This window comes from Monomorium pharaonis, chromosome 1, assembly GCF_013373865.1.
Source record: "Monomorium pharaonis isolate MP-MQ-018 chromosome 1, ASM1337386v2, whole genome shotgun sequence".
Lineage (NCBI taxonomy): Eukaryota > Metazoa > Arthropoda > Insecta > Hymenoptera > Formicidae > Monomorium > Monomorium pharaonis.
Window position 1 is genome coordinate 5,442,844 of NC_050467.1, and position 17,405 is coordinate 5,460,248.

At 35.5% G+C, this 17,405-nt stretch overlaps 1 protein-coding gene across 1 annotated transcript; it reads left to right on the forward strand.

Moving 5' to 3' along the window:
- Positions 1-11,975: 11,975 nt before the first annotated feature.
- On the forward strand, positions 11,976-17,382 carry LOC105834885 (4-coumarate-CoA ligase 1). The gene is made up of 8 exons (XM_012677713.3): positions 11,976-12,212; positions 12,927-13,055; positions 13,182-13,389; positions 14,468-14,955; positions 15,507-15,684; positions 15,869-16,090; positions 16,520-16,749; positions 17,158-17,382. The coding sequence occupies exons 1-8, from the start codon at positions 12,177-12,179 to the stop codon at positions 17,317-17,319; spliced, it is 1,653 nt and encodes a 550-aa protein (XP_012533167.1). The 5' UTR covers positions 11,976-12,176; the 3' UTR covers positions 17,320-17,382.
- The last annotated feature ends 23 nt before the right edge of the window (positions 17,383-17,405 follow it).

Here is a 17,405-nt window from a genome sequence, read left to right on the forward strand (position 1 = left end):
GGACTTCACTTAATCGTGGAACGCAATTGGTGAGATCACATACTTGACTCACTAGAAATAAAATATAAAAAAAGATGGATCGAAATTTTGGCTTAAAAAGTATATAACGTAAATTATATAATACATCTTACGTCTTTTTGGATCATTAAATACGATGGCACTTCTAAACTCACGAGTTAAAAAAGTGATGGTCAAAATTTACATTTGAAAACATCATTTATAATAGTAATTCGGTTAGTTGCAATTTCATTCCTTATTATTTAATTACTTGTTCGTATTATTTAATTACTTGTAATTATGTGGAAATACAACATCTCAACATTTTCAAAACTGCACAATGTATACAGATGATGCACATCTAGTGAGAATAAAAATTCTTTGAATAAGAAATAGATTATCTTTTTTAATTATACGTATATTGATTTCGCCAGATTAGATTTAGCATTTCTTAAGTACTTCGAAGTGTTTCTTTAGTTTTGTATGAAAAAAAATATAGAAACTATACTATATATTTAATTACAAGTTTAATTAAATTATAAAATTGTCACTAACCGAATTACTATTAAACACAACATTTTTAACCCAAATGAATAAGAGTGCTACTATTGTATTCAAACCTAACGTAAAAAATGTAAGCTTACATGTATAATTTACGTTATACTTTTTAGATTAAAACTTGTCCACTTTACAAACCGTTTTCTTTGTCTATATACTTCTCATCCCTATTAATCTTAAATAAGTAATTTTTTTTCTAATACAATTTACAGTCATCTGCCTTCAAACATATTGCGCATAAAATTATTTGCTCCCTTAAGAATACCGTTTTTACGTCAAACATACAATGAGAAACTAATATATAAAAATAATTTTTAACAATCAAATAAAACAATTCTACATAAACTACAGTTTACTTCTTATTGTATAAAGTAGATTATGTACAAAACATAGTCAAGAAATAAAAGATTCAATTTCGCTGAAATGCTAGGTTACGTTTTCTTCTTTGCAACGTGAATATAAATTATGTCTCATAATCTTCGCATAGATAACTTCCGGAACATGAATAAATTTACATTGCGATAACATTAATATCAATTCCAAAAAAGTATTATAAATTTTGATCGAAAGTATGAAGCTTCAAGCTTCTTACAAGTGCAGTGAAATTCGCGTGTTTGATAAAGCTCTTCTCAGTTTCCTCCCTCCTGTGTGCGCGCGCGCGCGCGCGCGCCCTAAGAGATTATCCAACCTCCGAGTTTCGCCCTAGGACGAAAACCGCCGTTCGAGCTTTCCAAGGGAAATCCACCGACAATCGAAGCAATGCAACCATTCCCGCCGATCCACTCGCAGCGTTTTCGATCCGAGTCTCTCGAGCCGGTTTAGCTCTGCGGAGTTTCGCGCGCGACGCTGATGGAGGGGTCGGCCGTCGCGTTTCGTTTCGGTGTAATCTAGCGCCGGGGGAAAGTGGCGGGCGGAGGAGGGGGGGGGGGGATCGAGACGCCGCAGCTACCGTTCGGTCCATCCCGCGGACAAAGAGGGATTAGCATGGGAATTACTTCCGGCCGGACGATAAAGCCCTCCCCTTCCACCCCCGACGCGCGGAAAGTTCAAAGCCGACAGCGCGGCTCGTTCGTAAGCGCCCTCGTTGCACGCCGTGCACGAGGGCAAGAGAACCCCCGACTGCATTTCGACGAAGGAAATTGACGCTCGCCCCGATATTATTCCAGTTGCGAGAGGGACTTCCAGCCCTTCGTGCTGGATGTGCTGCCGAAGAGCCGGCCCGGACCGGATCGGATTCCCGATACGGCGCGGCGGCGCGTCTGGCTTTCGTCGCCGACGACGGGGATCGTTCGATTGGAACGATCAAGCGAGAACGAGGCGGGCAAGAGATTGAATTCTCTTCTTTCCCTTCCGGTTTTTCACCTTTTCCGTTCCCGCGTCTCGCATCTCTCTACCCGTCTGTTTTTTTCCTCCCTCCTCTTTTTCCTTTTTTTTTTATGACGCACACACGACGGCGACGGCGAAGGACCCCGTTTTATCGATCGCGTTATCATACGGGGATTGCGTTAGAGATAGTTGGACTTTTGGCGCCACTATTACTGCGAACGGGCGGACTACGAGAGCAGAATAATAACATGCAGCGATCTCGTCTGTCGAACGAGAGGCTCGTGTGCTCTGTAAATTGCTTGTCGAGCGGGAATTTGATACCTGCAGCATGCGCCATGTAAAACGCTGTTTGTTTGCATTGTCGTTTATTGCGAAACGTGACTGCGAAGTGGGAGGAATTCATTCGCATAGCCGATGATCACGCTCTGTCAGATTAATGACCTTCTATACCCAGGCGTTCCTTTAGTTAGTCAACTGAGAAGAAATATGCAGAGAGAAAACCGAACAGCACGAAAGGGCGAGACGTGCATAAAAAGAGACTTGTGCTAAACAACACTTTCCCATTACTGTCGCTTATTTAATGTTTCGAACCAACAGAGAACACGGTGTTTTATGTTAGATATAAGATAAAGGATTCTAGTTTAGTTCATCTGATATTAGAGACTGAAACACATTTCCTCGGATTATTGCGAAGTTAAAATAAAATGCAACGTCAATTTTTTCTCGTTGAGTGAGAAAGTATGCAATAATATTGTCGTAGACAGAAAAACAAATTTGGTTCTTCTGTGGTGCAAGTAAAATATATAAAACATATAAAAAAAATAAAAAATTAAAAGGATGTCTTAGTAATCCTTCAGCATCCGCATTTTGAGTTTTACCTAGCTCGTTTTCCACTCCCCCCCCCCTCCCTTTGGAAATTTTATGTTCGGGACGATGAGAAAAGTTCATAGGAGAAAAGATAAATGTTATTACTCAGGGAGAACGCCATCCGACATTTCATGAGCTCGGATCGCGAACGAGAGTTCCCGCAGAACGGAATAGAAGACCAAACACACGGAAAATCGGCGCGTAAAATACGAGAAACAAAGATGATAGAAGATGAGTAAAATTTCATTCGATATGTAATCAGACGCCGCTGCAATCGTTGCGGGGATATTGGCGAGAAATGAAGTTTATCACCTCGAACTTCATCATCGTTTCACGATCAAGAGAGCTCGGATCGGTGGCCTGGTTTTAACAGAGAGCGAGAGAGAGAGAGAGAGACTCCCGGACGGCAAGAAATATCCTCGCGTTTAAATAGAGTCGCGATGAGGGGATGAAAAGTGGAGGAAAAGCGAGGAAAAACACGTCGGTACAAGTGGGGAGACGAGAATGGAGGAGCAAGTCGCGCGTGGTGATGTTCGCAGAATATTACTCGAAATACAGCGCGACGTTAATATTCTGCTTTATATCGAAACTGGAGAGACAAAGTGAAAAAGTTTTCTCCGGCGAAAGGCGTCGCGTTTCTTCCGCTCTTTAGGAAATTCCGAAATGTCTTCCTTTATCGAGGCTCGTCTCAACTCGAGGAGAGAGAAGAGAACGTCGAAAGAGGCAATTATTAATGCTACCAAGAAGCGGGATTAATAAAGCGGCATTGTTCGCGAAACCTCGCAGCAAATACTATGCTTAGTGACTCGACTTCGATTCCTCGTTTTATTATTTTAGATATATTGTATAAAATTAAAGAATAAATTCCCTTGGGCTTGCAATATTTCCCAAACTTTAATGTTAAAGATTTTCGTGTTAAATTTCATAAAGTTGTTTTTTTCCTAAATTTGCTGTCGATATTTTCTACCTCAATAAGAAGAAAACATAATTAATTTTATTTATCTCTAAGATTATATATTATGTAAAAATATATTGATATCGTGCAAAGTAACAATATTTTATAAGAAATATAGACGAAAATTGTCGAACGAATCTTCGCGCAGACATCACAATTTATTGATTAAAGCTGAATTACACTAAAGAGTATCGACATGATCGTTATCGTTGCCGCGCCGTGAATGGAATAAGCGCAATAAATTTAATAGGGCTGACTCGCGTCGCGATTCATATTTTTCGAGTGCGGCCCGTTCGGGAGATTCGGCGGGTCCGCGGAACGGCCTTTCTTGCCGTAATTTATAACGTGTCGTTGCGAATGAGGAAAGTTAAGCGGTCGGCCGCGTCGTATCTCCGAGTTGGAAATGCCTCCGAGGTCTTTAAAAGTCCCGCAAACTTCATTAAGAAATTCGGCGCCCCGGGGCACGAGCGCATCCGTTCCCGCTATATAATATACGAAAGTCCGGCGCGACGGAAAAAGAACTTTTAAATTTAGTTGGCTTAACTGACTCCGCCCGGCAGTTTAAATGAAATTACATGATTTCGGAACGGGACGAGAGACTTAACGACTTACCACTCCCCCGACGGCTCGCTCATAACTCCCCGGTTGATATACATCGAAACGAGCCGGATTCCCTAAATGAACTAGAAAAGTTGGCCCACCACCGATTGTCATTAAGTCGATCCTACTAACTGATTCGTAACATCTTTGTCCGTTTGGCGATGATAAGAAAATCGACAAAAGTCACGTAACACGCTGTAAATTATTCAAATCAACTGAATAATAAAATTAAGTATAATTAGGTATAAGTATAATTAGATCAAGAAGTACGGACATTTTTTACTATTTAATTCTCCCTTACTTCTTTCCGTAAAAAAGAAGCTGCTTTATTACTGCTCAGAATGTTACTTTGAACGAAATACGATATTTCTTGCTTGAAGATAATCAATGTAATCAATGTTCCGAGGTACGTAATCGCGCGATATTCTGCACGAGAACTATTTTCAAATAAGTATGTCATTATCCTCCTACGCTCGTATAACGTAAAAATTCTTTTGTAATCCAATTAGAAATAAAATTCTCGCTGCGCAAAAAAATTGAAATAAAATGTGGATAATACGTACTTTCGAATTTTCGGCTAATTTATTGATTTTGTTTCGGTGGCAAATTGAATATAATTTATGCTTACATTTTATTTATTTTTATTAAAATAATTAATTCGATATATACAGCTTTATTTACAGATTGTTTCTTGTAACTTGATCATTTAAAATATTTCTATTGTTTTTAACAATATAAAAATGTATCAAAAGAAAAAGTTGTTCGTCCTAAAAAGGCAATTATAACAATATTTTTCCGTGTTTATTCTATGAGGTTTTGAGATTATCGACTTTTCTTTAACAAGATAGCATATTTTCATTAACAAAGTAATATAATTAATACACAGAACAAAGTAATATAGCCAATAACATATGTAGTTGCGGGATGCCAACTACATAAAATAGTCAATATATAATAATATTTGCTGTTAATACAAGTACAATGTTGATACATCAATAGCATATATTATTGTATTGAATATATCTGTAGTTGGCAATATCTTATTAAATATATTACTCTTTTTCAGCATATAGAAACAAATTTAACCAAATTTAGAATCTGTTACCTTAAATAAAAAAATCACATTTAAATCTTTACATGATCGAGTTACAGGAAACACCGTTTATAGTTGTAATTTTGAAATTATATTAAACTTTGTAACCTTGTTAATTAAAATGCCGTGTGATTAATAATATGCGAAAGAATTAGTCTCTTCTTCAAACAAATAGTATTCTTAATTCTTCTTTATAATCAAAATTGCGCAATAATATCCAGAACATTTCATGTACAAAACTATAATTAAACTTTAATATCCTCAGCTGTTTAAAAATGTCAGCTGTTTGACAATTAAACATCAAGATGTGATTAGTACTACTAATGTGAAATTTTGACAAAAAATGTAAAATTATTTCAAGTAGAGTTCATGTGTTATATTCATATTGAATGACATTATAATTAACTTTAAGGTGCAAAACGCGCATAATAATATGTTCTAGTTATAATAAAAAATCATTTTAAATTAATAATAATAAGTTTCTGTGCAAATATTCGGATATAGGTACGTGTCCGTTTACTTTATCCGGAGTCGTCCCACAGTCGACAGTGTTTCCGTCGTATCGATTGCTCGTTGCACCCTATAATTCGATTTATGCTGCTCGAGAGCATTGCTTGTCCGTCGACAAAGCGGATGTGCTAGCACGGCTGCGGAAAGAGCGAGAAACGAAACGGCAGCTCGATGAAACGAGGCGTTCGTGTAATCAAGGAAACGATCAAATTATAGCTGCTTGCTCGAAAGGCTGATTGCTCGCCTACAGGAAAATTACCCTTCGTTCGGTGACGCTACTTGGCGACTCGGACTTTTAATTGGCATTTGTAATTAAGCATTTTTTTGTTCGTTTGCTCCAATACGCGACACGATCGTTCCGGAACGGCGCGTACATGAGAAATACAATGTAAGGAACAAGGTGGCGACGCAGTGTCCAACATTTCTTTGAAAGTGATCGTACGTGATACTTTTAGTTTACGTAGAATCCTGAGTCACTGCGTCGCGATTGCTGGATTTATTACAATTAAAATGATTTGTCCGAAATACAGCCTTATCTTAATTCTCTTAAATCACTAAAGTTGTTTTATTTTTAACGCAAATAAAATAAGCTTAGATGAAATTTTATATCAGTGAAATATTTCGTTCTTATTATTAAATCAGAAAGATAACGGAAAGATTCAATATGTATTGATAAATTATTTCGAGAAAAGTATAAATATGTGTTGTCAGAAATGTGTTTATTTTTGTCGACAACTTCGGTATCTTAAATTCGATAATCGCTACGCTTTCAAAAAAGTGAAGTTGATAATGCGAAATTATAAGAAATTCTAGTAAAAACTGCTTCCTCTGAATTTGATACAGTATCTCGCGATGCATAATCCAACAACTTCGTCATATAAATGACTTTATGATATAAAGTTAGAAAATGAAAAAAACCTCCTTGCTCCAACTTGGTCTTATTGCTCCCGCTGTTGTTCATCAACAGTTATACTACAGACTAAATTCTTGTGTTAGTAGAAGTAGAAATCAATCAAAATTAATGACAATGAGGAAGCATTACGAGGTCACAAGATGGATCGAGTAAGAAATGACAAAGTCGAGAAATAGCATTCTCGTCATTTCGTGAATAAATTCCGACACTGGAAAAGATCCTTAAATTTTTAAATTTTTTGACGTGCAAATTGTGCGCCACCATAAACCCAGTTACTTAGCAAATTGAACCGCATGAATGGAATTCGAAATTTAGAAAACATTTGAAGCGACGAGCGAGACTATAAACCGGGTGGAGAAGTGGCGCGGATAATTTTAGTTTCGTTTCTTTCAAACCCCTCTCACATGTACGTTTGCACTTTATTAAAAATATCGCACAGTTTGTTCAGCTATATTGTACAAAAGAATCACATTAATAAAAATAATGCTTTCGATTTTTCGTTATAAGAATATACAGAGTGATTTCAGAAAAAAACAAAAAGGAACATTTAAAAAAGCAATTTTAGAAAGACGCCATTTTGTTCTTGTGCTTGTAAAAATATATAAATCTAATAAAAATAATTTTCGTAATACAAATGATATCAGTAATACAAAAATTATACTGAACCTGTCCTGTTTTACTGATTATTTTGATTATTTCCAATTCATTAATCTTTTAATTGTATTTACGGAATTAAAAATTCTTCTCCACAATTAAAGTACAGACATAATACGCAGGTAAAAATTTTGTACAAATAACGAAATAAAATTTTAATTTCATTTACAAATTAAAATTTCTTTTTGTTTTTTGTACAAAATCCTTACGTGCGCATTATGTTACCGTCTGTACTTTGATTGTGGATAAAGATTTTTAATTCTGTAAATACAATTAAAAGATTAATGAATTGGAAATAATCAAAATAATCGATAAAACAGGACAGGTTCAGCATCCCCTTAATAAATATATTTAAAATAGACAAAATATGTTTGACTTATTCGAGCCTCTCTTCAGAACATTCTAAATTTCTTAAAACGTGCGGTTGCGACTTATGACTATGACGTAATCGTATTTACTTACATTGCTGGCATACTTCTTATCTTTCTCCTTCCACATACTGCAATACTATGTCTTCAGTAACAAGGCCAAGCAATCGCCGTCCCGTTCACTTGCAAAGGAAAATCTGCAAATTAGATTAGATGGATTGATTAGATAGACGCTAGTGCGATGGAGCATCTATTTTCGGCGGCATGAATTATCGAATTAACAGCGCAGCCTAAGTACATCCTCGTCTAATTAGCTGTCGTCGCGCGCGTCGCGTTGTCGTGTAAACATCCGAACATGCTTGCGTCGAACGAAGCGTGTCGCGACGATTAACGGCCTCGAATTGAATTCCGCCCTATCGCAGGGATTTCGGGAGGGACACGGACCAACTTGGATGGCCGCGGGATACGCAAGGACTATAATTACGGGCCGCGTAAGCGTATCGAAAGGGGGCTGCGTATCGATGACGGGGACGGATGGGAGAGGAAGGGGGAAGAGGCACATGGAAGTAATTCCGCGGCCGTCAGCAAGTCGTATTCCTAAGGCGGGTCAACTATCGGACGGAAACGCATCTGATCGAAGGGAAATCCTAGATTTCCCCCGAGGACTTCTTGGGGAAACACCGATAGTCAGGCAGACCGATGCCTCTCGCGCGCGAGTCCCTTCCTCCCCGCTGCTTTCATGTTGCGCCACATATACTATCCAATACTTGAATTCAATTTGAACCCTCACCGATAGTTTGCTTCGCCGGCCGCTTGAAAATGATCAAAAGCAGATGACACTTTTTTTCAGAAGGAAAAACAAAATGAAAATATAATAAATGCAAATATCTTTATATCCGACGCGTGATCGTACACATTTATGTACCAAAACGTATTTTATTTGTATTCTTAAGTGCGTTTCGTAAATTTACCCGCGATCCTAGATATCGCTAAAGTACTAACTAGCTGATTACTTTAACGAGTTTTCTGTTTTCTATTTTGCTTAACTAATAGTTTTCCGTCTTATCGCTTCATCGCCGGCAACTGTTTTAAAGATAATCTACAATATACTTTTTGTTTCTTGTTCCTTGCTTTCCGTCTCTTTATCCACTGTTTTATTGAAATTGGCAAGACAAATATTGGAAGAAATACGATTGCTGATAAATATAGCGCGCAAAGAGGCGAAAAAGCAATAGGTCAAAAAATGAGAAACAGAAAATAAAGTATATTGTAAATTAACCTTTAGTTGCAACTGATAAAGCAATAAAATAAACAAAGCACTTAATTTCTAGAAAAAAATACATTCCGCGATAGAACTAAAGCATTAAATATTCTGCATTCCCACAAAAATTGATGTTATAACTTCATGACAAAAATAATCAATAAATTTATAAAAAGCATTTTATAGTTTAAAATCTCTACTTTTGAGATCAATATTTTGATAAACATACTGATTTTTTTACGAAGCTTTATACGGATACAAATGGGAGTGCATCAAAATTTTTTACAAACTTTGCAAAGTTCCATGATGTGAATAAAATCGCACATAAATGCGGTTTATAGCTTTTGAAAGCGTGAATATTTCTCTTTAATTTACGTACAGCGTTGAACGTTTTTTTTTACCGAGTTTAATATTGAAGTAAAAAAGACTATTTTTCTTTCAACAAAGTTAATATCTGCCGAATACTAATATCATAAAGTATATCAAGAAAATATTTAAATAAGAGTAAATAATGTAAAACTGTTAAAATATAGAAACTATTTTTCCAATCGTTAAATCTATAGTTATATAATGCCCACAAAAGTTTTTATTTATTGTTAGATATTTTATTTTTAATCATAAAATATTCGAAGCGCAAAGGAAAACATATGCGAGTCTATCATTTTGTAAAACTAAATGTGTCTGACAAAATAACAGTAGAATGTTGTAAAGCACGAAAGAGAAAGAATAAATATGCGATCTTATTTGCCATACGTTCCTCGTAAATTCCTGCTATTAGTTTGAATCACGTAACACGTCAAAACTCGAGTAATTATTGAAAGTGAAATCAATGTTATCCGAGTTTTCAGTAAATACGGTAAATTCGCGTCGTCTCTGTACCTGGGACTCCCTTAATGTCGGAAGGTCGGACCCTCTCATGGAGAACTGTTTAAAATGGTTACGGAAAATTGTCGATGTTGTTCCGTAGTCGCGTAGCTCTATCATGACACGAATATACTTATAGTGAATCAGGCAATATATTCTATACAGAATGTATATCAAAAATTACACTGCGACTATTACATACTTCACTTCTGTATGTTGTGTGTCAGAAAGTATTTGTAAATACGTAAGTTAAATATGTATATTCACGATATAAGTACATTTATTGCATTCATAATTGTATTACGCCGTAAATAATGTACATTGATGAATTTCATAGAAGATTTATAATATTTAATAAAAAAATTAATGTTAAATATTATTAAAATTTTGCGCGCACGAGTGTTAATTTTATTAGTTGTGTTTAAGTTCTTTTCAAATAATGAAATTATTATACTTAATATTGCAGTATACTTTTAAAGTTGTTTAGTGCTGCAAAGGGTTGCGATAACAATTTTGTGTTTGTGTATAATATTAAATATAATAATACACAGCTTGTACTCCCGTAAATGCCGTTTTGTGCTAAAACACAAATAATTTATCTCCAGAACACTTTTTGATATCTAAATAAAACAATACGGAAAATGAATCAGAATAGTTAACTGACACAATAATTACTCAAGAATTTGCCTTGTAATGTTTCATTAAAGATGTTATTTTAATCAAGTATACTGTGCAACAGCATACTGTTCAGTGAATTAGATTCTTATGAGGGTATAATTTTTTCAAGACTTCTTACACTTTATTCTACTTTAATACTGCAAGATATCGATGCTAAATTTTAGTTTCTTCAATGACCGAAATAATTTAGTATTAAACAGAAATCGAATCCACGATAAATTAACAAATACACATAATACAAAAATCTGTAATCTTATTATTTTATAGTGTACATGAGTTTGAAGTTGCAATTCATTTATGTGATAATCAATTGCTAACATGATTTTTTGTTCGATAAATAGGTACTAAATATTAAACTAATTAAATTCACGAGCATTTGTATTGCATAATTAACATGTTTATAATTTTTCATTAAGTTCTGTGTAAATAGGATATATATAATATAAACAAGAATTTTTCTTAAGATTGTGCGAAAAGTTTAAAGATTAACGGTAATGCTGTAGACGAGAATTGGTAGAAAGGACAATAGTAGGATGAAGCAAGGACATCGAGATCGTCGATACCAAAGGAAAGTTCGAGAAACAGGAACATTCTCACCACCTTGAGTCGGTGGCCGAATAGTGCACTCTCGTGTCACGCTGCCGCATTCATAAATTGGTTAGAACTTAGTGGAACCGACGACTAGCGCTATCCAATTAGCCCTCCAATTCCGTTCAATGCAATAATAAACTATGTCAAATGCGTAGAAGAAAACACAGAAACATACAAATAATAAATAATAAATATATTTAAAACTTTTATTGACCTTATATAATTTTTAAAGATAATTTTTATAAAAATTACAAAAGAAAAAAATAATTGCAGAAATTTTGTAGAAATATTCGTGTTAGAATTAATGCAATTGCATAACAGTTTCCACAGCTTCGCAAAACAATCTAGCAATCTTTTAATAAAATACATTTTGATTTTTTTTTATTTGTCTTTAATTTTTTATATTTTTTTAAAGTACATATAGTTTTTTGGATATTTTGTTCGAAAAAAAAAGTCAATTACATTAAAACGTTGTCCAAAAATTCAAAACTACAAAAATTTAATAAAGTGAGCAAACATTTAAAAAGATGATATTTGCGCTCATAAACATTTGTCTTCTCAATAGATATCGTTTCACAAATGACCGGATGTTGTTTCGCAATGCGCTTACAAACAGGAATTTTTTTCACGATAAATTTCTTTGTAATTCTCACCTTAATAAAGTATCGACAATATAAATTTCCAGATAAACTTCACTCATAGAAGCTATTTACCCTTACATTCATGACTAAAGTGCTGCTTTCCGTTTCCATGTATTGAAAACGTGTCTCACTGATACGTTATCATAACTCATAATTCGCGTAACTCGTTGGCATTTCAGTAGTTCGCTGGATAATAAAGCAATCGATCGTGACACGGTTCAGTCGATTAAACACGGTTAAAGTCAGTCTTTACATCTTCATGATATTAATTTTTTATAGTGTAACAAATAAGATTCCACGATGATAAATCTGAGAAACGAGGATACCATTGAGAAGGTATGTACAAGGTGTTTCTTAAAAAGTAGATTTTAACAGTGGATAGAAAATAATAACACAATGGAAAAAGTTCACATAAATACATATCCAATTTGATCTTTGAGAATTATTTTCGTTTTTGTGATCTAGTAATGTGCAACTGCTTCCCTTCATGGAACATAAAATACAGAACCAAAGTGATTATTTCAAGCATCTTCTATCTTTATTTTATATGTATGAATAATATTTGATATCTCTTTGATATTTCTCGATTCTCGATTAGTCGTTTTAACATATTCTCTTCATTAATTTATTCATTTTAATTTGTTTTTTTGCTAGGAGTACTTATTTATTAAAAATAAGTACTCCTAGCAACATACTTGTACACAGACAAAATTTTGGGCATTTTCTATGAAGCATTTGCACGTTACTGGAGTACAACAATGACTATAACTCTAAAACAAGGTCAGATAAAAAACTCTTCATATAAACTCTTCACTGATTTAGTGCTCTCTATCCGAGGTTCAAATAAAATCTAGTTTTTAAGAAACTGTATACATACAGCTATAATAAATCTTACTAAAAACCTTTTAAGTGATCGTTAGTGCACACTTGTGTTAGATTTAAGATGTTTTTAGACATTTTTTATACATCGGCGCCAAATTTATCAAAATTTAATTGTTGCAATTTAAAATACTGTAAAAGTAAACGACTAATATTTATTCAATTTTTTAGAAAAGCCTGATATTCAGAATAGAGAAAAATGTTTTGGTTGGCGAAGAGCTACCGATTCACAAGGAATGCACAAACGTCGGTGCGTTGGTATTGGAGAAGATGCGAAGCAGACCAGAATTCGTAGCTCAAGTACGTAGTCGATTTCCGTGAGAAAGTGTCGATAGAGACGCCGTCGAACCAATTTTAATATAAATTTTACTATGATTTGCCATTTAACTCTTGCTCATTCGTTCGATCGTGATCCCGTGCGCGTAGGTGGAAGCGGTTACCGGCACGGAGACCATTTTCGCAGAAATGACGGAGAAAAGCGTAAAATGCGCGCTGTGGCTGAGAGAGCAAGCTGTTCAGCCGGGCGACATAATCGGCATTTGCACTCACAATCACTTGGAATCATACGTACCGCTGCTGGCAGCACTCTACGTCGGCGCCATTAGCAATCCCTGGGACGACGAACTTTCCCCAAGTACGTTACTTTCCTCCTGCTTTTCCAGCTTGTCTCCGCTTTTTTTTTCGCGCCGAGCATTAAACCACCAAGCGAAATCGGATTTCCGCGCATCGAGAGCCACGCTATTGTAAAGCATCCTGTTTTCATTTTCTGCTCCGCCTTCCCCCTCCTCTTCCCGCTTCTCTTTTAATCAATCGTGAAAAAAAGCATTTACCAAACTTATTTTTGCGTATTTGACCACTTTGCGACAAATACTTTTTTTCAAGATTTTGTGTGTGTGTGTGTGTGTGTGTGTGTGTGTGTACACATACATATATATATATATAAAATCAAGCTTCAGAGATTATTTTAATTAATATTTAATTAAATATAACTATTATTAATATTTATTTAAGTAACATTTAGTAATTATATATCAATAGTAATCAAACATTATATTAATAGTAACAACCAATCAATTATTAAACAATTAGTAAATATAGGGTATATATTCCGATTCTGTAAAAGTATTTTCCAACAATTCTCGATTTTTCCAGCAATTTTATTCAAAAAGTGAATTTCAAAGAGATTAGAAAATTTTTTAATTCACCATTGTATGCATATGATGTACATATAAATGCTATATTCATTATTAATCGATATTTTATATCATTAAAAGTTAGAAAAAACGATAAAAAGAATAATTTTACTCAAAAGAGAGAGAGATAAAATTTAAATTTAAAAGTAAAATTTCAAAATATATCCTGTGTGAGAGTTCCACAATAAAATTTCAATAAAAATTTAAAATCTTAAAAGATAGAAAATTCTCTAAAAATTTCACTTTTCCCTAATAGTCCTAATACGTATTGGTTGTATTAACTAAATTATTTAATTAAAATTATTTCACTAAGGCTTAGCAATTATCATTTAAGCTTAATTATTATTACACCAAATTTTTTATTTATATACTTCATATACTTTTTGTTTTTTCTTTAATCTTTCCTACTAATTTGAAGCACCGTCGCAATTAATTCGTGCACATACGACAACGGAAACAAACAACGTCGTGGAGTTTCTCGCATACGGAAAATATTCACAAATGTTTCTTCCGTTTCAGCGACCGCGCGTTACTTCCTCTTCCTGACGAGACCGAAAATAGTGTTCGTAAATGCCGAGTCAGCCGAGTGTCTGGCGCAGGTCATAACTGAAAACAATCTAAACACCAAGCTGGTGGTGTTTGGCGAACTGGCGGGATTCGAGGACGTGTCCCTGACAAACATCCTGCGTTCTCAGGACGCCGCTGGGATCGACGAATTCGAATGCGCCAGACTGACCAGCCCCGATCATGTTGCCACGATCGTTTGCTCGTCCGGTACGAGCGGCCTTCCAAAAGGCACCGAGATTAGCCACGCGGCCATGATCAATTACATGGCTCACGTGAAGATCCACGACCTCCGAGGACACGTGTCCATGTGGACGTCTTCTATGCGTTGGTACTGTGGCCTATACATCATTATAAAGGCCATTCTCGATTGCTCGAAGAGAGTCATAGCCCCGGATCGCGAAGACACCGAGGAAACATGTCACTTCATCGAGAAGTACGAGGCAAGTGACTACGTCGCCAGATTGCATATTAATGACAAAGCGGAATATCGTCTCTCTAGCACGTATCGATAATGATAATAAATTATCGAATAGTCGCGAGGTACATGAATATGTCAGTGATTCAGGGCATACTTTTAACGAGCGACCGTTTGCAATAATGCGTACTGATTATTTAAAACACTTTATAAAGCATTCTTTTAATAACGCGCATATAACTAGGGGTGGAAATTAATTACGAGTCTATGCAATGAGAATAAAATTTAATATTTAGCAATATCACCTGATTTACTATGCACTTTTCATCACGGCATTCACGTTATTATTTTCATTTGGGGGATATTCTTGCAACGCTATTTCACACGATATTACCCCCGCGCGTTTGCGTTAATTTATGTTAATTTATGTCGCGCGGCGAATTTGCTAAAGGATAACACGGGCTCGAATTGAGGCGCATCTACAAACGGGCGTGATAGTTGTACCGCGTGATTTATTGCCTCGTGCAGGTAATACCGCGGGAGCGTTCGAGTTTAACGGCGTCGTTTTGCATTCAGGTATCCTGGTTTAGATGCGATTCCTGCTTCCCCATTCGACTGGTAAAGTTCGGCATATTAAGCAAGTACCGACTACCAACATTGAAAATCCTTTTGTTTGGCGGCGCGCATTTCCGGGGAGAGCTGCAGCAGACTGTGGTGAAACTTTTGCCGCATACTGATGTCATACTAAGCTACGGTAGGTCGCGGAAATTTGCTGAAATGATAAGATTACTATGTGGTCGTTATCGCGGCTCTGTCATCCCGTTCAGATGTTGATCGATGAAAAGCTATTACATAATGCCACAATGTTTCTGTTTAAAATACTTACGTTGGACATGCAACGCGAGGGGGGTAATCGATTTTTAAATCTCTGCCCGCAGGAATGACAGATTACGGGGGATTATGCGCCCGTCAAACGAGACATAGTAAACCAGGCAGTTGTGGATTTGTGTGCGAAACAGGACGGCTGAAAGTGGTCGATCCTGACACGGGAAAGATCTTGGGGGTCAACAAAACTGGAGAAATATGGGCCAAATCGTCATACATGATGAATGGATATCATAATAATCCAGAGGCCACGAAGAACGCTATCGATTCGGATGGTATTATGAAATAGTTTGACATTTACAATGTTTAGAGAATGGACACGGAGATTTTAATCAATAAAATAGAAAGAGAAAATCCGTGAAACTGTGCATCATAAAATTGATAATAATAGTAGAGAAAAGATCACCAATACTAACATGCCATTTCGTTTTTGAGTAATACTTCTTAAACAAAAGTTAAAGATAAAATTTTGGAAACAAATAAATGTAGCCCAGAAAGTGTCTTTTATCTGATTAGTAAAGTGATCTAATAGTATTAGCGACCTTTTTCTATAAATATTATTAATATCAGTTTTGATTAAAATGTAAAAACTTCATTGCGTTTTAAAGTATTATTAATTAATATTATATTAACGTTAAATATTTTAAAATATTAAAACGTTGTAAAGGGAATTGCAAAACTTCAATTGATATGTTCAATTTTAGGATGGCTACACACTGGCGATCTTGGTTACTATGACGACGATGGCGAAATCTTCCTCGTCGATAGAATGTCGGAATTCATCAACTATAGAGCCATCAAGATATCGCCAGCGGAAATCGAAGCTTTGATTCAGCAACATCCCGCAGTCCTCGAAGTCGCCGTAGTGGCGGTGCCACATTCTATCGAGGAGGAACATGCCATGGCTTTTATCGCTAAGGTACCCGGAAAAGAGGTAATTACTCCGATAAATATTCGTAATGTTAAAAATATTTGTCGATAGTTGTCCTATCTCCTATTTTATCTATCTCAGGTCTTAATCTGTTTATTAATCTGTATAAGATCTTTTGGACATAAAAATATGTGTTAATATTTATCTCCACACATTAAAAAAAAAAAAAAAAAATTCCATCCGTCAAAACATTTTTAGCAAAATACATCTTGTGTTTTAAATTCTCTTTAAAGTTTTCGTAACTAGATATTTTATGTAATTTACATACCGTATTGGCAAATTTTTACGCTTATTTGATAAAAGGAAGGATTAACTTGCTTTTTGTACGCGCAGCTTCAATTTACTGCAAACCCTAAGTTTCACTGTCTTGCCCTACATACGTTACATTACAATTCCTCACGTAAATTTCAGACGACGGAGCTCGACATAACCGACTTGGTGGAGCAGAACATGCCGTGGTACTGCAGATTGCATGCGGGAGTTAAATTCATGCAAAGGCTTCCTCGCACGGCCACGGGGAAGATCGCTACGAAGGAACTCAAGCAGATCGCTAAGAGTTACGTGATAAATTAAAATAATAGTGTAATTACTATTACGTATTGTTGTCGTATTTAAAATACATATACTATTATAGTAGTATTGTTTTTTAGTTTTCTATT